The sequence below is a fragment of the Sus scrofa genome, chromosome 3 (genome assembly GCF_054392235.1).
Source record: "Sus scrofa isolate SSC_HxYL_T2T_F1_AM1 chromosome 3, Sscrofa_HxYL_maternal_Yorkshire_Landrace_v2.0, whole genome shotgun sequence".
In the NCBI taxonomy this organism is placed as follows: domain Eukaryota; kingdom Metazoa; phylum Chordata; class Mammalia; order Artiodactyla; family Suidae; genus Sus; species Sus scrofa.
Genome location: NC_139385.1, coordinates 45,562,867 through 45,584,351, shown reverse-complemented (window position 1 = coordinate 45,584,351; position 21,485 = coordinate 45,562,867). Strand labels below are relative to the sequence as shown.

Here is a 21,485-nt window from a genome sequence, read left to right as displayed (position 1 = left end):
GGCGTGGCTTTAGGCGTACGCAGCGGCCAGAGTCTGCGCAGGCGCGGAAGGCTGACGGCACGCGGCTGGAAGGCGGGTCTGCTCTGCGGGGTGGGGGCGGGGGCCCGCCGTAGCGGGGTTGCGGTGGGTACCACTTAGTCTTGGGATCTTCTTGGCGGTCACCTGCGCTGCTGGGACTCGGGTTACGCAGAGGCCGTCTTCACGCCGGGCTGGCCAGCGGTGTTGGGGAGGTAGGGCGCCGCGAAGGGGAGCTGCTCCGGAGGCACTTCCGGACTCGTGAGGCTACGTGGAGCGCGGAGCTCTCTGGGACTTTTAGTTCTCGAGATGGACCGAGCGGTGCCGCCGGCGGTGCCTCTGGGTCAGGTGAGGCGTGCGTGGTGCGCGGTGCCTTCTGGGGTTTGTAGTCCACGCCCGGCTTCGAAGCGGCTGGCAAGCAGTCGTGCCCTGATCTCTGTTTCGCGTGGGCTCTTGGTGGGACTCGGATTCTGACCCGTGGGCGGGAGAATAACCCAGAAATACCTCAGGGGCCTTACATGAAAGTCAAAAGGTAGGGATTAAAAGGGCGGGAGTTCCCGCTGTGGCGCAGCAGGATCGGCGGCGTCTTGGGATTGCTGGGATCCCCTGCACAGTGGGTTAAGGACCCGGCGTTGCCGCATCTGTGGCTTAAGTCTCGACTCCGTCTGGGATCTGATCTCTGGCCCGGGAACTCCATATGCTGCCGCAGGACGGTCAAAAAAAAAAAAAAAGTACATTTTTCTGTTTGGGAGTAAGGCCACTTTTTAAAGCGGTTTCTCCTTGTGCGAAGTTCTTTGTTTACAGTAGCTTATCCATTCGGGACAAAAATCTCCCAGGAGCTCCATTCCGTAGTTGAGGAAACCTGCAGGAGAGTCTGGATGCTTGCTAAAAGTTCCACTAAGCATCAAGCCGCACCGCTCTCCTTTCTCGCCTCCTTCTCAGAGCCGTTCCTGGGACTGTATGGGCAGGTGCCCCCTGGTGGGCTGTTTCACAGGAGGACTGAGAGGTCTCGGGGGTGCGAGGCTGGGCTGGCAGCAGGGAAAGCGGGCAGGAGTCTGTGGATCCGAGGTCTTGGAAGCCCCAGACAGCCTTCATCCAGTCTCTCTCCACAGATGGAAGTATTTCAGGCCCTGCAGCGGCTGCACATGACCATCTTCTCCCAGAGTGTCTCACCTTGTGGGAAGTTCCTGGCGGCTGGCAACAATTATGGGCAGATAGCCATCTTTAGGTACACTTGCCCCCGCTCCCCACCACCCGTTAGCTCCTGGGGCTGACGCCTCCTGCTTCTGACTCTCAGGCCCCTCTTCCCTCTCCCTTCAGCTTGTCTGCTGCTCTGAGCTCCGAGGCCAAAGAGGAAAGTAAGAAGCCCATTGTGACTTTCCAAGGTGGGTGCCGCCATCGAGTCTGTCTTGGGGAACCCCAGGGTGGATGAGAGGAGCAGGATGGGGTCACTCAGGTTCTGCCCTTGCATTTAGCCCATGATGGGCCTGTCTACAGCATGGTGTCCACTGATCGACATCTGCTCAGTGCCGGGGATGGGGAGGTGAAGGCCTGGCTTTGGGCGGAGATCCTTAAGAAGGTGAGTGTGGAGCTGGGGGAAGGGTGAGCTGCCCAGACCCAGAGAGAGTCTTTGTCACCCAATGTTTCCTTCCCCGAAGGGCTGTAAGGAGCTGTGGCGTCGTCAGCCCCCATACAGGTGAGCCAGGGCCATGTGGGCAGAGGGCACATGGAGGTGAAGGTATGGCCTCATCAGAGCTGACGTGGTTTTTCCTCCCCCAGGACCAGCCTAGAAGTACCTGAGATCAATGCTTTACTTCTCGTCCCCAAGGTTCGAGCCCTTTATAATCAGGGCCCTCCCCTGCCCTGTTCTTGGGCCAGATTTGATCCTTACCCTCCCCTGCCCTGACGTGACACTGACCTCTGACCCCACTCGCCCATGCCCTGCCCGCGCCTTCTTCTGCAGGAGAATTCCCTCATCCTGGCGGGTGGAGACTGTCAGCTGCACACGATGGACCTTGAGACGGGGGCCTTCACCGTGAGCTGTGGAGCTGGAGTGGCTGGGGGGGGAGGCAGCAGGCGGGGAGGGGGGTGGCCTCTTCCTGGATCTTGTCCTGACACTGCCCTCTCCCTGCAGCGGGCCCTCCGCGGCCACACAGACTACATCCACTGCCTGGCGCTGAGGGAGAGGAGCCCCGAGGTGCTCTCTGGTGGCGAGGATGGGGCCGTACGGCTCTGGGGTAAGAGTGTCTGGAGGGAGAGGTGGTGGTGAGGGAGGCTGGGGCAAGTGGGGTGCCTGCCTCTCACGGCTCTTCCCACACAGACCTCCGCACGGCCAGGGAGGTCCAGACGATCGAAGTCTACAAGCATGAGGTGAGGGCACACCCCACGCCCCGTCCTCCCTTCCTCCTTTCTGGGCATCCCACGTCTCCACCTCCGCCTCGCCTCTCCTCCCTCCCAGGAGTGCTCGAGGCCCCACAATGGGCGCTGGATCGGATGTTTGGCAACTGACTCAGACTGGATGGTGAGCCGGGCCAAGTGCAGGATGGGGTGGCAGCGCTGGGCTCTGTCCAGCTGAGGCTCTGTGGCTCACAGAGGCTGGGGGCCCCCACCTTTCTGCCCAGGTCTGTGGAGGTGGCCCGGCACTCACCCTCTGGCACCTTCGATCTTCCACACCCACCACCATCTTCCCCATGCGGGCACCGCAGAAGCACGTTACCTTCTACCAGGACCTGGTGAGGCCTTCTATCTCCCTTCTGCTAAAGCCCTGCCTGCTCCCCTCCAGCTCTGAACCCCGAGCCCCATCCCTGTCTCCCACAGATTCTGTCAGCTGGCCAGGGTCGCTGCGTCAACCAGTGGCAGCTGAGTGGGGAGCTCAAGGCTCAGGTGCCTGGCTCCTCCCCTGGGCTGCTGAGCCTCAGCCTCAACCAGCAACCAGCAGCCCCTGAGTGCAAGGTGGGTCCTGGGAAGGCCGGTGGGAATCATGGGAGGCCAGGGTGTGGAGGGCAGGTCAGCCACTCCCCTCTTGCCTCTAGGTTCTGACAGCTGCAGGCAACAGCTGCAGGGTGGACGTTTTCACCAATCTGGGCTACCGAGCTTTCTCCCTGTCCTTCTGAGCTGCAGCAGCGCCTCCACATCCATCTCCGGAGTCTGGAGTGTTTCTTCTTTTTTTTATACAAATAAAGTTTTAGGCTTTTTTTTTCATGCACTTTCCTCCCAAGAATGGAGGCCAGGTTGGTGTAATGATTTATATATTACTCTGATCTTGATACATAAATACCCACCCCCACCCCTGCCCTGGAGCGTGCCAGGGTCGGGGGCCTAGTGCCTAGAAAGGACAGACCTATACAGATTCCAAAAATAGCTCTGCCACACCTGCCCCTGCCACCCACCATGAGGTCCCTGGCTCCCAAAGCTGACCCCTGCTCCCATTGAGCCCCTGCCCAGCGAGACTGGGCAGGGAGGCCACCAGCCCCCACTGGCAGACCATCTGGGCTCGTTGCTCCTTTGGCCAGACGAGGAAAGTGAGCCAGGGAGGGCAAAGGCGGCCCCCGCAGCAGCGCGGTGCTCAGGTCCTTCTGAAGAGGTTGCTGAGAAAGCTGCCGGCGGGCCCAGGGCCCAGGCGCAGTGAGAAGCGCGGCCGCGAGGGGCGCGGGACGGACCCGGCCGCCGTCAGCTCTTTCTGGCGTTGCGAGCGCAGCTGATGTCCGATAACCACCTGCATGTCGTCCTGCGGGCGGGGCAGCCGGAGCGGAGGGGGCGGGTGAGCGCTGGCCCCGCCCCTTCCGCCCTCCGCGCGTGCCGGCCCCGCCCCTCACCTGCCAGGCCTCCAGCTCTTGCGTCAGCGCCACCTTCTGGCGGATGGTGCGAAGCAGCTCCCGGGAGAGGGAGTCCCGCTCCAGAGAAACGCGGCTGAGTTCCAGGGACAGTTCCAGGGCCCTGTGGCAAGAGGGGCAGAGAGCCGGTGACCTGGGTGAGAGTGCGACCGCTTATAGACGAGGGAGACCAGAAGGCCCCTGGGTCGGAGTGGGGGTAATTCTAGCCCATTTCCCGCAGGTGGGAATCAGGCCCAGAGTGTCCTGGGGGCCTGTGGTTCCCTCGGGGCCACGTGAATGGTGGCCGGTACTTACTTGTTCACAGCCTCCTCCCGGTCCGAGAGAGCGCCGCTTAAGGCCTCCTGGGGGTCCTCTTGCGCCCACAGTTCCTTCTGCCTTTGCAGCTCATCCCGCAGGGACTGTAGCTCTGTCCGCTGCAGCTCAATCTGCTGGCAGGGGAGAGAGGATGCAGAAAGGCAGGGAGGCCCCTGGGTGAACAGGGCAGGTAGTCCTTGCTCCTCCAGGCAGCCCAGGCTCCAGCTTGATCCTCCCCCCATCTCTCCCTGCTCCACAAACTACTCTGACAGCTAAGGTCCTGTGCTGGGGATGAACCTTCTGATCCCCTAGACTGGGGTGGGGTGGGGTAGGGAAGGTATGAGGCTGTAGGAAGGATATATGGAAGCATTGGGAGGTGGGGCTAAGGGGGGAAAGTAGTCCAGGAAGTCTCCCTGGAGGAGGTAACATACAGGCTGCCTCTTGAGAGACGATTGCGAGTTTGTTGGGATGAAGGGCTGTCTAGGTAGAGGGGGATTAATAGCGAAGACTCGGAGGTATAGATGGAAAAGAGAAATCGATAGGGGCTCTGCATGCAGTATTATGGTCCCCCCCCACCTCATCCTGCAACCGGACTACTTCCGCCTCCTTCTCTTCCAGCATCTCCCCTCGGCTCAGGGATGCTTGCTTCCTGGGAGGCTCTAAATTCTCTTTCTGGGGCGAAGGCTGGTGGCTGGATGCTTCTTGGGTCTCCAGGGACAGGGTGGTCTGTTCACCAAAGGAATCACTCAGTAAAGTGACCTCCCGCGAAAAGGAGGAGGGGAGGGGTCTGCAGCTCTCCTGCACGGTACCTGTTGTGAGCTGGTGGACAGAGAGCTCGCTAGAGTATCTCTGCATCTGTCCGTGTTCTGGTCTTGGTCGTGGTCGCTGTCAAGGCTGTGGGCAAGCTCCAGCTGCAGCGAGGCTCCCGAGATGTCTGCATCCTGGAGGCGCGACTCCTCCTCCAGTTCTGAGACGCGCCGCTGCAGCCTCCGCAGCGCGCTCAGTGCCTCCCCGGCCTCGGAGCGCGCGCGTTCCAGCTGCGAAACAGGGGCGGTCAGCCGGCTTCTCCCGCGGCCGGCCCACAGGGGGCGCTAGCACGCCGCGGAGAGTCAGCACCCCGCGTCCGGGAACTCTGAAGTCGCCTCCCGCTCCCGGATGGCCCGGCAGCCTTGGGTCGCGCAGTTCCCCTCGGCAGGTACCAATTTCCTTACCTATAAAGCAGGGCGCCAGTGGGAACCCCGGCTTTAAAGTTGCCCATCGTCCTCCCTCCAGTCCCACCCCATCAGGTCACCTCGAAAAGCCCCGCCCCTTCCCCTTCCCCCTTCCCCCTTCCCCCCAACCTGCCCGGGTCCACCTCTTTCATCCAGCGTTTATTGACCTTTCTAAGCTGGTGATGTGCTGAGTGTCTCAGCCCCTCACCACAGCCATGTACTATTACCCTCCCATCTCACAGACAGGGACACTGAGGCTGGTGTCCCGCAGTAAAAAGGGACGTGGGGCTAAGAACTCAGGTAATTTGACCCCCAAGTGCAAACTTCTGACATCTCAAGCATCAAGCCGTGCTGCCCACTATCATTCCCCTTTCCCCGTTTTCAAGCCCAGACCTGGCCCAGGTCCCCATCATCCCTGACCTGAGCTCTGGCCTCAGCCCCATCCCAGCCTCTCCAGCTGCCAGACTCTGATGGGTTCCGAGAGTGAACCAGCCCCACTCAGTATCCTCCCATGGCTCTCACTTGGCCTTAGGCTGATGCCCACATGCTTGTGGGCTCCCAGCGACCCAGCTCTGGTCTCTTCTCCCAGGAAGCCGTGAGGCAGTGGCCAAGGCCCCGGGGAGAGCCTCCCCATCCCAACCCACCTCCAGACTGTGCTCCCGCCTCTCGCGCCGTAACAGCAGCAGCTCCTCGTGGGTTGCCTGTAGTCTGCCCTGGCCCTTCTCCACCTCCTCACGCAGGCCTCGAATCTGGCTCTCCAGGTCCTGTCGGCGGCCCTGCAGCATCTGATTCTGGGGAGAGGCCTCCGAGCTGGAGTGGAAATGCTAGGCCAGCTCCTCATAGCCCCCATTGCAGCCTTGCTGGTTCAATAGACCCCCAGCCCCAGCTGGCACTCACCTCCCCCTGCAGACTCTCCAGCCGCGTCCTCAGCTCTGCCCCAGCCAGGGCCTGAGCCTGGCACTGCCCCCGAAGGCCATCCAGTTCCCTCTGAAGCTCCTGCTCGGTCTGGGAGGCCTGGGGATGGGGGGGTGGGGCGGTGGAGCCCTCAACTGGCCTGAGCCTCAACGCCAGGCCCAGTGCACCCACCTCCACCGGGACCCAGGCACCTGCCCCCTCCTTGCCCAGGGCCCTGGGGTCAGGGCTGTCCCACCTGGGCCAGCTGCTGGCTGAGCCGGAGGTTCTGTTCGCTGAGTTCAGTGAGAGCCCGCACCCGCTCACGGCCGCTGTCCTGCTGCTCTGATCGCTGCTCTCCCAGCTGGGCCCGGAGGGCCTCCACGTCCCCCTCCAGCTCCACGGCCCTGGCCTCCCACTCAGCTCCCTGTGCAGCCAGGCCCCGGCGGAGCTCATGGTTCTCCTGCTGCAGCCGCTGGCAGAACAGAGGGTCAGAGGCAGAGAGGCAGAGGTGAGCGTGCAGGGGTCTGAGACTGATGGTGGAGCCAGCAATGGGGAGGGCACCGGGGAGGAGGTGGGCAGGGAGGCAACACATGGTCCAGGCAGTAGGACAGGAGGGGGAGAAGTAGAAGCTTCCAGGAGGGGCTGACCATGGGCCGGAGTTGGGGTGGTGGCAGGGGGCGTCTTCCTGAGGCCCACTCACCTCTGGCTGCTGCCTGGGCTTCTGGACCCGAGGTCGCAGGCGCCGTTTGTGGCGCCTGAGTCTGGCAGAGTTGAAGCCCCGGCCCATGGCCTCCCTCACCTGTGATCCAGGGACTCCGGACGTTTAGCTTCTGCCCAGCCTCTGCTCAGCCCCTCTCCCAGAGCTGCTCCCAGCCAGCTCCCTCTAATTAACCCTGGTCAGCTCCACCCTGGCCCCACGCCTCTGCCTTCCCTCCCCAAAACCTGTCTAACCAGCAGGGGGACGCTCCTGGCACACCCAGATGCCCAGCTTGGGAAGGCAGGCAAGCCAGGGGGCCAGAGGCTCCCCAGACTCTCCCAGCAGGAAGATGATGCTCCCCCAGCTGCCACGGGGCCTGGCAGGCACTTCACCTGTGCTATTGTGTTAACTCCCTAGAGTTAGACTCCCTAACGTCCTCATTGTATAGATGAGGACACGGGGCCTCAGAGAGGGTAAATGCCTTGCCCGGGGACACACAGCTGGGTCCTAGAGCAGGGAATCTAACCCAGGCCGCCAAGCCCTTAACCAGGTACTGAGGGGGCCACAAAGCTTAGGATTAAACCCATGGGTTTGGGGTCCGATTGTCCTGGCTGATACCCAGGTCAGGCAAGACCCACCCATCCAGAGTTCCCATTGTGGCTCAGCAGAAGCAAATCTGCCTAGGATCCATGAGGACGCAGGTTCAATCCCTGGCCTTGCTCAGTGAGTTAAGGATCCAGTGCTGCCGTGAGCTGTGGTGTAGATTGCAGATGTGGCTTGGATCTGGCATTGCTGTGGCTGTGGTGTAGATGGGCAGCTGTAGCTTGGGATTCAACCCCTAGCCTGGAACCCTCCATACGCCATGGGTGTGGCCACACACAAAAAGAAACCCCCGGAAGCAATCCATGAAGAGGAGCAGGGATAAGTGGGGGCTCTTTCAGGGGGAAGAGGTGTCTAAATTGACTCCCGTGGGGCAGGAAGAACCAGGGTTACAGGGAAGGACCTTAAATGCACATGACCCAAGGCTACAAGCACAGGTCACCTGAGGAACTGAAAAAAGGCCCCGTCAGAGAAGGGGAGGTATGGCTGGGACTTTTTAGTTTCACTGTAAGTATGACGGGGAGCTGCTGGGAGATTCTGAGCAAGGACTGAAGTGGTGCGATTTGTAATTTTTGAAGATCTCTCTGGCTGCCCCGTGGAAAAGGCACTCCAGCGGGCAAGGGTGGAAACAGGACCAGCGAGCAGGGGCAGAGATGATGGGACAGGAGAAGTGGGCAGACTCGGAATCTAGTTTCAAAGAAGAAGCAACAGGGCTTGGAGTTCCTATCGTGGCTGAGCAGAAATGAACGCAGCTAGGATCCATGAGGACGTTGGTTTGATCCCTGGCCTCACTCAGTGGGTTAAGGATCCGGCGTAGCCTCGAGCTGTAGTGCAGGTGGTAGAGGTGGCTTGGATCTGGTGTGGCTGTGGCTGTGGCTGTGGCCTAGGCCAGGGGCAGCAGCTCCAATTCAACCCCGAATCTGGAAACTTCATATGCCAGAGGTGTGGCCCTAAAAAGCAAAAGAAGAGAGAAAGAAAGAAAGAAGGCCCAGGGCTTGCCGACGTGGGAGGAGAGCGGTCTACCAGCTGCGCAGGGTCTGGTCCCGCAGTGTGAACCCAGGGTAGCACGTGATGGGGGCATGGAATCCAGGGCCACTTATGTTGAGATGCCCCTTAGGGGGCCAGGTGGAGAGGGTGTGGGGGGTGAGGATGTGGATACAGGAGTCAGTGGGGTCCAGGGGACCAGATGTGACCCTCAGGGAATGTGGCTGACCAGAATCTGGGAAAACTGTCCCTGTCTCACAGAGCTGGTGAGAACTGACCTGGACGATCCAGGGAAAGTGCTTAGCTCGGAGCCGGGCAGGGAGGGAGCACCCGGGAGCTGCTGCCTGGGGTTGTGCAATCCTGCAGAGGGCCGCACGGCCAGGAAGGGATCTGCACCCAGGTCTCGACTTGTCCTCAGAGCCCACGTTCTTTTTTTTTTTCCCTCTTTTTTCTTTAAGGCTGCACCTGCCCCTGCAGCATAAGGAATTTCCTGGGCCAGGGGCCCTAGCCCACACCACAGCCACGCAGGATCCAAGCCGCATCTGCAACCTACACTGCCAGATCCCCAACCCACTGAGTGAGGCCAGGGATCGAACCCACACCCTCACGGACACTATGTAGGATTCTCAACACTCTGAACCACAGCAGGAACTCCATCAGAGCCCCTGTTCTTAACCACTGCCAGGGGCACTGGTCCCAGAGGCATCCATCCCCTGTGCCTGGCGTGCCTCTCCCTGCACACCTGGCTCCCACCTCCCCACAGCCTGGTCCCTGCCACCTCTCCTCCATGTGTCCAGCCCACCCTCTGCTGCCAGCTCACTTCCTCACGCTCAGAGTGCTGGGCGCTCAGCATCTCCATCTGCCGCTGCAGCTCCTCGTTCTGCTCCAGAAGCATCTTCCCAAGTTCTGCGGCCAACAGCAGGTCTTTCTCCTTCTCCTGCAGCTGCAGGGCCAGGTCCTCAGGCTCCTCAGGCCCTGGGCCACCTCCTAGGAATGAGTCCCGCCGCTCCAGCACGAAGGGGAAGAAGCCCTCATCACCGCTGGGGGAGGCGCCCCCTGAGAGCAGCCCCGACGGGAAGCTCGGCCCTTCTGGGGAGCTCATGGTGCCTGCAGCATCTGTGGGGACAGGTAGGTAGGTCTGTGGGAAGAGGTCTCTGCAGCCCACAGGGGTTCACCCTCCACCCGCTGGCCAAGACGTGGCCCTCCTGAAATTCTTTTTTTTTTTTTCCTTTTCTTTTTTGGCTACCCCGAGTTCCCTGGCCAGGGCTCAGATCCAAGCTGCAGGAGCAACCTCTGGCAGCTGTAACACGAGCAGATATTTTTCACCTGCCCGCTCGCCCTCTCGACCCTGCAACCAGGGCTCCCTGAGCCATGAAGGGTTAATGATCTGTGTCTTGGTCACCCAACTCCGTTAATGTCCCCAGGGTAAACTGAGGCAGGGAGAAGCAGGAAAGAACAGCCCTGCCCAGCCTCCTGTCTCTGGCAAGACATTTTCTGCCCTCCAGCAAACCTCGTCCCAGTGCCATCCCACTGACAGTCCCCGCCCCCCTCTTCCCAGAACCCAGCCATTCTGGCTCCCAGCCCCTCACCAGCTGGGAAGCTCTTCCCAGAAGCCAGGTTCCTGGGACTCTGGACTCCAGGGTGAGTCCAGGCCCTTCTCCCAAGAATCTAGGGCCTTGTGGACTGAGGTGTCCTGAGCCCTGAGCCCCGAGCCCCCAGAAATCCAGCCCCTTGCACTTCCCAGAGCCCAGGCCCAGGCTCCCAGCTGCTCAGGACTGGGATGCTCTGTCCCAGCCCCCAGGCTCCCGGCCATGGTTCTCCTGTTATCTGGCCTCCCCATCCCTCAGAACTCAGGCGCCCAGACTTTTGGCCCCCAGATGCCCAGGCCCAGCGCGGGGAGGGAACAGGTTGTGTCAGCACTGCCGCCCGCTGCTCCAGGTTTCTGTTTACTTCCTGCTCGGCCGGCCCTGGGGATGGGAGCCTGGCGATGCTCCCCGAGGGCGGCCTGGGCCGGGCAGTTCAGGGGTTCTCCAATCGGCCGTGGGGGGCGGGGCCGGGACGACGACGACGACGACACGGGGGTCTTGCCTGGCTTGTTCCCCATCTTCCCCTCCTCCGGCACTCCTGAGCCCCCCCCCCCACCTGTCCCCTCTCCCCGCCCCTCGCCAGGTGCGACGCCCAGCCTGCCCGCAGGACGCAGGTGTCAGGGGCAGGCCCAGCCTCGCTGTCCCCGGGCCGGGCTAGGCTCTCCATGCGTGGTCCCCGTGGGCCCAACCCGGCCCTGGGCCTCAGACGCCCCCTCGCCGCCCCGAGCCGCCGTCTATCAGCCCCTCAACCCGGGCGGCAGGACCTCCTGCCCCTCGACCCCCAACCCAAGACGTCGGAAGCCCAGCCGCCGCCCTCCTTCCTGCCCGCGGCCCGCGGCCCGCGGTCCCCGGAGCCGGGCCGGCCGCCCTTGCCCGCGCCCACGCGGCCCGGCCGCTCTGCCCGAAGCTCCAAGGGCCCCCGTCCTCGGCGCCCCCTAGGCTCTCACCGGACGACGCCGGGCTCCCTCCGAAGTCCCTGCAGTCCCCGGTCCCCTCTTCCGGGGGCGGCGCCCGGTGCCCGGCCCGCACAGGTGAGGGGGCGGTGCCACGGGCAGGGCTGGGGCGCCCCCTGGTGACCGGAATGGCCAGGTGGGGCCTGAAGAAGGCAGCCTCCACCCAGGTGAGAGCCGCTGACCCACTGGCTGCCCCTGGAAAGTGACAGGGCCCATTAACTGAGCACCTACTGTGCGCAGACCCCACACTGAGCATGGGTGTCGACTCCTTTCCCCTCAATAACAGCAAATCTAAGACCGTAGCTTTTTTTTTTTGCTTTCTCAGGCCAGGGGTTGCATTGGAGCTACAGCTGCTGGCCTACACCACAGCTCCCAGCCACACCGGATCCTTAACCCGCTGAGCAAGGCCAGGGATCGAACCGGCAACCTCATGGTTCCTAGTCGGAGTCGTTTCCACTGCGCTGGGAAAGGAACTCCCTAAGGGCGCTCGCTCCTTTGAAGCCCAACTTGTTTATTTTCATGACATCCTAACGAAGCAGGAGCTACTGTCATCCTCGTTTTACAGGTGAGGACACTGAGGACCCAGTTGGCCCTCACTTGCGTGGAGCCACAGAGACCGAACTTGCAGGTGAGCGGCAGGTGGCTTTAGCGTGTGTGCTCCTTTGCTGCGCTTCCTGTGCTGCCGGTGAGGACAGCTAAAGCGACTTAGTCGGAGCCACACCATAGCCTATGGGCCCCCCAACCCAAGGCTCTCGGGTCCCAGACTGCGTGCAGAGGCAGGGGCTGGGGCCGAGGTGTGGAGAGTGGGGAGACCCAGGCCTGGGTTCCGGGCTCCAGCCCCGGGCAGCCTGGGCATGCAGGCAACGCCCCAGCCATGGCCTGGTGGCTTGTCAGATGTCTCCTCAGCCTTCCAGGGTTCTCTGCGTGCCCAGGAAAGGGGCTCCTGGCCTGGTGAGTAGGGACAGGCATAGGGCTGGGCGCGGCGGTGTGCTCATATCTATTTTATGGCAGCTTCTCTGGGGAAGAAGAAAGCCCTGATTTCTTGCTCCTGCCAATTTCTGGGGTGTAAATACTCCCTCCGAGGCTGATTTCAAGTGACCCACATGACGTCCTTGAATGCGGAGATGGGCAGAGATGTGCAGAAGCAGCTTTTGCCAGCCAGGACCCGCTGGGTCCCCTGCCCTTCTGGCCGGGGGTCCGGGCTTCTGAGTCTTGGAGAACTGACCTGTCTGGCCGAGTCCTGGAAAGATGGGATGAAGATGGGAGCTGGGACAGCCAATTTGTGAGGAAATTAATGCAGGGACTTCTTGGAGGGGTACTGGGACTCCTGGGCCCTAGGCCCAGGCAAGGTTTCCTGCCAGCACAGAGCAGGGGCGCCAGTTCTGTTGCAAACGGGTCTGGGGCTGCATTGCCTGGCAGGGCCACTGTGTTCTCCCACAGCGGTGTGGGAGCAGCCTGGGGCGATGGGGAGACCCCGCTGCCTGCAAATGCCAGGCAGGGGCTGGGCTCACGTGGAGACAGGGTGGTCAAAGCCCTCCTCTCAGGAGGTTCACAGCCCACCCAGTGGGTCGGAGGAGGTGTAGACCTATAAACCAGCAAGGAGCCAATAACGTAATACAACAGTGGAGCTTGGTTCCTGGCTTCTGGCATCACATGGCTTGAGTCCAAATGACAGTTCGGCCGCGTGTCGGCTGTGGTGCCTGTGCCATTCAGCTGGCAGAGCTGTGGCCCTCAGTGTCCCGCCCACGAGATGGAGACATGGCTGGTGCCTCCGAGCTTGTGGGGCTGTGAGGGTTAAGTGTGGGTGGGTCCGTCACCTAGACCGAGCTGGTGATCTCGGCAGGGCCTGAGAAGTCACTTGCCCCACGTGTTGTTACAGGGTCTTTCATCCTCAGGGCAACCCGATGGGGTCATTATGCTTCATACACTGGTTACTGGCTTTGTCATTGCGACACAACGTGAATTGTCTGCGTCTGCATGGCCGACCCCTCATCCCGGCTGGTCTGGCCCCTGGCCCTAGTCATTCTTTGAATTTTTTTTTTTGTATAAGGGCCACATCTGTGGAATGTGGAGGTTCCCAGGCTATGGGTCAAATCAGAGCTATAGCTGCCAGTCTACACCATAGCCACAGCCATGCGAGCTCCGAGCTGGATCTGTGACCTACACCACAGTTCACAGCAATTCAGATCCTTAACCCACTGAGCGAGGCCAGGGATTGAACCCGCAACCTCATGATTCCTAGTCAGATTTGTTTCCACTGCGCCACAACAGAAACTCCTTCTTTGGACTTTGAATCGGCTCCCCAGCCTCTTCTGGCCCCAGGAGTTCTGGCCTCCAGCCTCCCTGCTGGACTGGAGTACTGGCTTCCCAGCCCCTGCCCTGTCCCGAGGCCTCCCTCTCCCAGCCTCCCAGCTGATCCCAGGGAGAGATGGCAGGAGGGACACAGTGGCCCCAGGGAAGCCCTAGGGGTGCTGGGCTAGGTCCAGATAAGAGAAGGGAGGCCGGGACCTCTCCCGGCAGCCAGCCCTCAAGCCAGCCAGCTTCCTGGCGCCTCCAAGCCTGCTGCGCTCAGCCCTGAGTGCTCTCCCCTGCCTTCCCGACCCCCTGCTGGGCCCTCCTGTTCCTGGGGGAGCTGGGCAGACCCCACAAGGCCCTGAGCAGAGTCTGCTGGGCCTCAGAGCAGCAGAACACCCCACGCCTCCATAGAGGCGGCAGGGAGGCACAGCGCCAGACCTAGCCGCCTGCAGGCTTTAACCACAGAATCAAAGTCTCTGAACAATAAGAAGTATTGTTGGGGGCACTTCAAGCCTTGTATAAAATATTTTACACTGAATACATTGTTTGGTAACTTGCTCTTGTCATTTAACCTGATATTTTCAGGGTTTTCTCCGACTTAAAAAAGAACTGGCTTTATCGAGGTAGGTAGTCATTTCCCAAGGCTGCCTCACACATGTATTGCTTCAGAGTCCTGGGGCCAGACGTCCGAAAACAGCTGTGTGCAGGGCTGGGTGCTTCCAGAACCTCTGACAGTGGCATCTGTGCCACGCTGCTCTCCTGGCTCCCGGGTCCATCACCCAGAACGTGCCTCAGGCTCCTTCCCCATATCTTATGACTTGGCAACCACTGATCTGCTTTCTGTCAGTATTTGTATTTGCCTCTTCCAGAATGTTCTCTAAATGGAATTAGGTAAAATCTTTGGTGCCTGGCTGCCCTGACTCAGCATAACGCTGCCCAGAGTCAGAGAGTCAACCAGGCTGTACTTAGCAGTGAAATCAGCCAGCAGGGCAGAGAATTTTCAAATCTGAAGGCAAGTTGCCAGAAAAACGACACGAATACCTTCCATGAACTGAGGCTCACGATGCCGGATGTTTGGCCACGATTGCTTTCTCTCTCTCAGGACCACACGTGCACAGATTTTGCTAAACCCTTGACGGCTTCCGTTTGCATCTCCTGAGGACACAGTCACTTCCTCACATAGTCATGTACCATTATCACATGTGACCAACCGAACATCCTCTCTAGTGTCGTTTAATCAAAAACCCTCCGCTTGGAGTTCCCTGGTGGCCTAGCGGTTAAGGATCTGGCATTGTTGCTGCTGCAGTGGTGTGGGTTCCATCTCTGGCCCAGAAACTTCCACATGCCTCGGATGCAAAACCCTCCCTTGCTTTCGTTTTGTTTTTCTGCATGTTTTAAAAAGCTTTATTGCCCTATAGTTCATTTACAAGGCTGTTTTAATTTCTGTACAACAAAATGATGCGTGAAAGTTCCCTTGTGGCACAGTGGGTTAAGTGTCGGAGGTTGCCGCAGCTGGGGTGCAGGTGGCAACTTCGGTGTAGGTTCAATCCCTGGCCTGGGAACTTCCACACGTGCTGCAGGTACCGTAAAAAACAAAAACCAAAACATCCAGTGATTCGGCTATAGATATGTATAGATTGGTTTTCTTTTTGTCTTTATGTCTTTCGGGACATTGACTTTGGGGGGAAGAATCCATGCAGCTGTTTTCCGAAATGTTTCCGAGACTCACCCAGGATGATGTATTTAGATTTCTTTGCTCCTGACAGCTGTAAGGTATTTCAGCCGGTGTTTATGGCCAGGTCCTTTCTCCCCTCGCCTGTCAGTGAACGCTTAGTCTCTTGGCACTTCTTCAATGTGATAAACACTTTTCTAATGCGCATCTTGTACACACATCTCCATGGACACTTGGGTGGAAATTCTATGCTATCATAGAAGTGGAATCAGGGTGTGTGTGTGTGTGTGTCGGGGCAGATGTTCCAGCAATCTCTAGCTGGGTAGTACCTATCCCTCCACGTAGGGCTTAAAACAACAATTAGAGTCCGGGGGCTTGGCTGGATTCGGCCGGGATCTCATGCAGCCGCAGGTACACAGTGCCCGGGGCTGGAGGGCTGCATCGGCGGGGCCAGATAACATTTCCTGCCTATGCAGCCTCTGCATGTGGCTGCCTGCATTTCCTCACAGGCTCTCCCGGACTTCTCACGTGGCAGGTTCCAAGAAGCCTGGGCAGAAGCTGCCTTAAGACTCAGCCTTAGGAGTTCCCGGCGTGGCTCAGTGGTTAACGAATCCGACTAGGAACCATGAGGTTGAGGGTTCAATCTCTGGCCTTGCTCAGTAGGTTAAGGAGCCCGTGTTGCCGTGAGCTGTGGTCTAGGTCGTAGATGTGGCTCGGATCCCGCGTTTCTGTGGCTCTGGCGTAGGCCGGTGGCTACAGCTCTGATTCAACCCCTAGCCTGGGAACCTCCATATGCCACGCAAGCAGCCCCAGAAATGGCAAAAAGACAAAAAAAAAAAAAAAAAAAAGACTCAGCCTTAGAGTTCCTGTCGTGGCTCAGTGGAAACAAACCTGATTAGTATCCATGAGGACACAGGTTCGATCCCTGGCCCCACTCAGTGGGCTGAGGATCCTTTGCTGCTGTGGCTGTGGTGTAGGCCTACAGCTGCAGCTCCAATTCGACCCCTAGCCTGGACACCTCCATATGCCATGGGCGCAGCCCTAAAACGACCAAAAAAAAAAAAAAAAAAAAAAGACTCAGCTTTGAAGTTCCCAGAAGCCTCACTGAGGTCAGCATAGGTTCAGGGGGAAAGAAGCAGATTCCACTTCTCCACAGGAGGAGAAAAGAATTTGCAGCTATCTTTTATCTCTCTCAGGGGTTAGGCTCTTTGGATTTACTAAATATCACCAAACTGGTTTCCAAAGGGGTGGTTTCAATGTACACTCTGTAATAAAAATCTCAGCTCCATTTTTTTTTTTTGCCACACCCATGGCAAGTGGAAGTTCCCAGGCCAGCGATCAAACCCACGCCACAGCCTCGATCCAGCCGCAGCAGTGACAACACCCAATCCTTAACCCATTGAGCCACCAGGGAACTCCCTAACTCAGTTTTTTTTTTTTTTCTCCTTTTTTTTGTCTTTTCAGGGCTGTACCTGAGGCATATGAAAGCTCCCAGACTAGGAGTCAAATCGGAGCTGCAGCTGCTAGCCTTCGCCACAGCCACAGCAAATCGGGATCTGAGCCTCATCTGTGACCTACACTGCAGCTCATGGCAACACCAGATCCTTAACCCACTGAGCGAGGCCAGGGATCAAACCCGCATTCTCATGGATACTAGTTGGGTTCATTTCTGCTGAGCAGGAAGGGGAAGTCCCCCCCACCCCCACTCCATATTTAATGTTTGCTGACAGCCTGAAGGCCCCAGGGGTCTCTCTTCCCTCTTGTGTCCCAGGCCTGGGCAAGCTGATTAGATAACCCTGCTGCTCTCTTCCTGGCATAGGAGGGAATTTTTTTTTTTTTTTTTTTTGTCTTTTGAAGGCTGCACCCAAAGCATATGGAAGTTCCCAGGCTAGGGGTCAAATTGAAGCTGTACCTGCTTGCCTACACCATAGCCACAGCAACGCAGGATCCGAGCCACGACTGCAACCTACACCACAACTCACAGCAGCACCAGATCCTTAACCCACTGAGCGAGGCCAGGGATCGAACCTGCATCCTCATGGATGCTGGTCAGATTTGTTTCCCCTGAGCCACGACGGGCACTCCTAGGCGGGAAATTTAATTCAGGAAAGGCCTGGCCAGGGTGGAGCGGCTCTCAGTCCAGCCTCCCCACCCTGGCCACAGTGAAAGGCCCTCCATGCTCTCTCAAGCCACTTCAGATCTGCTTGGGAACCTGCCAGGCTCCCTGCAGGAAGCGTTATTATGCGTGTCATTCATCTCAGTATATCCTCTTGGTATGTGTGGCCCCCTCACTCTTCGAACCTGAAACAGATTTTGTGTGGGTTGAACCCATCATGGAGCAACTCTGAAACGCTCCATTCCGCAGAGCATGAGTTTCATCTGGTCCATAACTGGTCGATACTTAGCAGTGTCAGCATTCCTAATTTTGCCAATCGGATGAGACATGGTGTGAAATAATAGGGGAAAAAAAGTATTAGTCTCTGCCCTCAGTTCCTGGTACAAAACTCCTAAAATCCCCGCATAGGCAGGCCAGGAGACGTGAGCTTTACATGAAGTTGGTGTCAGTGAGGTGGGATTTGCTAGAATGGCCCTGGCTCCTGGAAATCTTGAGCTGGTTACTGAAAAATTGGATGAATAAGGAGTTCTTGCTGTGGCTCAGGTAACCGCCATGGCCTGGATCGATCCCTGGTCTGGGAACTTGCGCATGCCGTGGACGAGGCCAAAAAACAAAGTACATGACTTGATGATTTTTTTCCTTCTTTTTTCCTTTTGGCTTTTTAGGGCTGCACCTATGGCATATGGAAGTTCTCAGGCTAGGGGTCGAATCGGAGCCACAGCTGCTGGCCTACACCACAGCCTCAGCAACACGGGATCCTAGCTGCATCTGCAACTTACACCACAGTCACGGCAATGCCAGATCCCTGACCCACTGAGCGAGGTCAGGGATCAGTCCCACACCTTCGTGCATCCTCATCAGATTTGTTTCCGCTGGACCAAAACAGGAACTCCCTTGATGTTTTTTTTGGTTTTTTTGGTTTTTTTTGTTTTTTTTTTTTACCCCGCCTGTGGCATGTGGAAGTTCCCAGGTCAGGGTTCGAACCCACACCACAGCAGTGAGCTGAGCTGCCGCAGCGACAATGCTGAATCCTTAACCCGCTGCACCACAAGGGAACTCCGGGGGGCAGTTATGGTGTCTGTGAGACAATTTGGGAACGTGCATCAGACGCTGAAAGGCTGTGGCTCTCCTGTCCTAATCATTAACTGCTTGAGCCCGATCTTTTGTGACCCCAGGGGGACTTTGGAGACTTCAGCTTTTCTATAAACAAGAGGCAGGTGACCTGGAGGGGACTTCATGCTTGGGGGGGGCCCAGGGTTCGCCTTGGGGACAGTTCCTCCTGCCTCCCCCATGGTTCAGGCAACCATGAATCCACGTCTGTCACTGTATCTTGCAAATTTTGCATTTGCTAAATATAAATGGAGGAGCTCCTGCTGTGGCTCAGCAGTTAACGAATGGGATGAGCATCCATGAGGACGAAGGTTTGATCCCCGGCCTCGCTCAGTGGATTAAGGATCTGGTGTTGAGGTGAGCTGTGGTATAGGTCACAGATATGGCTTGGATCCTGTGTTGTGGCTGTGGTGTAGGCTCACAGCTGCAGCTCCGTTTGGACCCTTAGCCTGGGAACCTGCCTATGCCGCAGGTGCAGCCCTCAATAGCAAAAAAAAAAAAGTAAATCACATAGTGTGATCTACTTTTTTTTTTTCCTGGATGGGCTTCTTTTTTGCTTCCCACATTACTTTTTGTCTTATTGTGGTAAAATAGACATATATAAAATTTACCATCTCACTTCTCTTTCAGGGTGCAGGTGGGTAGTGTTACATACATTCATAATGCTGGGCGGAAACCACCTCCACCACCATTCCCTTAACTCTTCTGAGCTGTAAAATGGAAACTTTGTTCCCTTTAAACCCAAACCACCCCTTCTCTCCACCCTGCTCCCAGCGGTCCCCACTTCACTTGCTGTGAGTTTGGCTAAGTACCTCCCGCAAGCGCCATCATACTGTGTTTGTCCACCTGCAAGTCTTTTTCAGGGCAGTTTCTGTCGATGTGTTTTTTTGCTTTGAACTGGCCATGTTTCCTGTTTCTTTGTGTGCTTCTGATCTTTTGTTGAACACGGGACCTTTGAATCTAATAATGAGGCAACTCTGGAAATCAGGTTCTCCCCTTCCCCCGGGTTTGCTGGTTGTTTTTGAATATTGTTTTTGTTTATTTATTTTTTTGTCTTTTTAGGGCCACACCCACGGCCTATGGAGGTTCCCAGGCTAGGGGATCTAATCGGAGCTACAGCTGCCGGTCTACATCCCAGCTCACAGCAACGCCGGATCCTGAACCCACTGAGGGAGGCCAGGGATGGAACCTGCAACCTCATGGTTCCTAGCCAGGTTCGTTTCTGCTGCGCCACGACAGGAACTCTTTTCTTTTTTTTTTCTTTTTTTGCAGTTGTTATCCGGGTGGGGAAACAGATCCCTCATGCTTGTTACGTCACCATCTTCCCAGAATCTTCTCCGATCCAAGGCCTTTTGCACAGGAGTCAGTGAAACAGGGTCAAGACAGGAAGTTCCTGGGACTCCTTGGGAAAGGAGCCCACGCGGCATGGTACCAGGACCCATGGGGGAAGCCCTGACTTGGCTGCCACTGGATTGATAGAGCAGAATGTAAAGGTGCCAGACTTCATGAGAGTGTGGAAGCTGGAGTGTTTGTTTAAAAGGCTTTATGTCAAGCGGTCGTGCCTCTTGCCCGCCTGCCATCCTGGGGACTGACTCTGACTGGGGACTGTTTCTCTAACCAGTGCTGCAAGCCAGGCTTGCAAAACCGCCGTTCAGACAGTGTTCCTGGGAGGTGCTAACCGGGAACCAGTAAGATTGCTGGAGCCTGCACAGGCTGCGATAGAAATGTGGGGTGCTGGGGGGCAAATTCTGTGTGCCGTAGTCCTGCATGGAGTGTGGACGTAGGCTTAGGGCAAGAGCCCGTGAGCGCCCCCTAGCGATGACTGCTGGGACTTTGAACTAGAGCGTTTCCAGGTTCATCCGCTGGTTACCAGCAGTCAGGTGAAGCTCCCCCAAGGACTGAAGGGCGTAAAGTGATCTTAAAACCTGAAATACCCATGGTGTCTAGGGTGATGTCAGAGAATGACTCTACTGGGATGGCCGAGCCCAGCGGAGTTCCATAATCAAATGGGAATGGTTTTTAGAGGACGGTGCTGCCTGGGAGATCCTCACGACGAGTAAGGAGTCTCTCTCTGAGCCCTGTGTGAGCAGCTGCTGGATTCCACCACTTGGGCAGTGAGCGCCCTAGAAACAGCTCTTAACTGGCCAAGAAAGGGCTGCTCGATTTGTAGACAGCAGTTCCGAGGTGAGCGGAAGGCCACCACTCTGATGGAAGAGGGTAAAACGGATCATTCTGGTGGGCTAAACTGCATGCTCTTTTCCTAGCCATGATGGAAGGATTGACGGCTGGTGTCTCAGAGGACAGCCTGCTACGGGGAAAGACAAAAACACATGTCTGGTGTCAGAAATGTCCAGTGGTTGGAGTTCCCTAGTGGCACAGAGGGTCAAGGACCCCAGCACTGTCACTGCTGTGGTTCTGATTACTGCTGTGGCCGCGGGTTCAATCCCTGCCTGGCCCATGGGACTTCCCATGGGGGAAGGGGTGTAACCAAAAAAAAAAAAAAGAAAAAAATGATGAGTGTGGTCGTGGTGTGAAAGTAAAGGAAAAACAGGAGTTCCCCTCGTGGCTCAGTGGTTAATGAATCCGACTAGGAACCATGAGGCGGCGGGTTCGATCCCTGGTCTTGCTCAGTGGGTTTAGGATCTGGCATTGCCATGAGCTGTGGTGTAGGTCGCAGACACAGCTTGGATTAGACCCCTAGCCTGGGAAACTCTATATGCCGCGGGAGCAGCCCTAGAAAAGACAAAAAGCCAAAAAAAAAAAAAAAAAAAAAAAAAAAAAAGGAAAGGAAAAACACCAGGAGGAGGAGGAGTGGACATTTTTATTGCAAACGGGATTCTTAGGGACGGAACTGTGTTCCTAAATCCCTTTGTTGACGCGCTGGCCTCCAGCGCCTCGGAAGTGGCTGTATTTGGAGACGGGACCTTTCAAGAAGTGATCCAGGTAAAATGAGGCCCTTAGTGCGGGCCCTCAGCCAGTCGTAAAAGGGCACAGAGGAAAGCCCATGCGAGGACACAGGGACAAAACAGCCACCTGCGTGGCGAGGAGCGAGGCCTTGAAAAGGCTCCTTGATTTTGGACTTGCCGCCTCCAGAGCTGTGAGGAGGAAGTGCCTTTCTGTTGTTCACGTCCCCGGTCGGTCCGTGGGGGTTTGTTGTGGCGGCGCCAGCAAACTAGCACAGGATCTCCGTGGTTTAGTTTGCGTCTCTAGCTTGCTCATCCTGCT

General features: G+C 57.6%; 2 protein-coding genes and 1 long non-coding RNA gene across 10 annotated transcripts; 2 read left to right on the top strand and 1 right to left on the bottom strand.

The window, feature by feature from the left end:
- The first annotated feature begins 28 nt into the window (after positions 1-28).
- On the top strand, positions 29-3,220 carry THOC6 (THO complex subunit 6). 3 transcript variants are annotated; one of them, XM_085015752.1, is made up of 13 exons: positions 29-363; positions 1,128-1,243; positions 1,336-1,400; positions 1,513-1,594; positions 1,674-1,711; positions 1,795-1,843; positions 1,979-2,050; positions 2,150-2,252; positions 2,336-2,385; positions 2,474-2,536; positions 2,637-2,747; positions 2,833-2,967; positions 3,048-3,220. In XM_085015752.1, exons 4-13 carry the CDS (start codon positions 1,514-1,516, stop codon positions 3,126-3,128), a joined length of 783 nt encoding a protein of 260 aa, XP_084871878.1. In that variant the 5' UTR covers positions 29-363; positions 1,128-1,243; positions 1,336-1,400; position 1,513; the 3' UTR covers positions 3,129-3,220.
- Positions 3,221-3,246: 26 nt separating this feature from the next.
- On the bottom strand, positions 3,247-11,105 carry BICDL2 (BICD family like cargo adaptor 2). 4 transcript variants are annotated; one of them, XR_014840951.1, is made up of 10 exons: positions 11,062-11,105; positions 9,349-9,644; positions 6,504-6,719; positions 6,251-6,367; positions 5,998-6,144; positions 4,952-5,353; positions 4,719-4,868; positions 4,143-4,276; positions 3,831-3,951; positions 3,247-3,742 (listed from the first exon to the last, which is right to left on the bottom strand). XR_014840951.1 is itself a non-coding variant. In XM_085017801.1 (10 exons), the coding sequence occupies exons 2-10, from the start codon at positions 9,628-9,630 to the stop codon at positions 3,581-3,583; spliced, it is 1,557 nt and encodes a 518-aa protein (XP_084873927.1). In that variant the 5' UTR covers positions 9,631-9,644; positions 11,062-11,105; the 3' UTR covers positions 3,247-3,580. The 4 variants fall into 4 exon arrangements, 2 of the variants coding, with proteins under 2 accessions (XP_084873927.1, XP_013851195.1); XR_014840950.1 differs by having other exon boundaries at positions 4,143-4,273; XM_085017801.1 differs by having other exon boundaries at positions 4,952-5,179.
- Positions 3,869-20,813, top strand: LOC146404589 (uncharacterized). 3 transcript variants are annotated; one of them, XR_014840963.1, is made up of 5 exons: positions 3,869-5,337; positions 6,551-6,755; positions 9,472-9,656; positions 11,393-11,632; positions 19,533-20,813. It is a non-coding gene; the product is annotated as an uncharacterized LOC146404589 (long non-coding RNA). The 3 variants fall into 3 exon arrangements; XR_014840961.1 differs by lacking the exon at positions 3,869-5,337 and having other exon boundaries at positions 6,115-6,755; XR_014840962.1 differs by lacking the exon at positions 3,869-5,337 and having other exon boundaries at positions 6,115-6,755; positions 8,987-9,656.
- Positions 20,814-21,485: the final 672 nt, after the last annotated feature.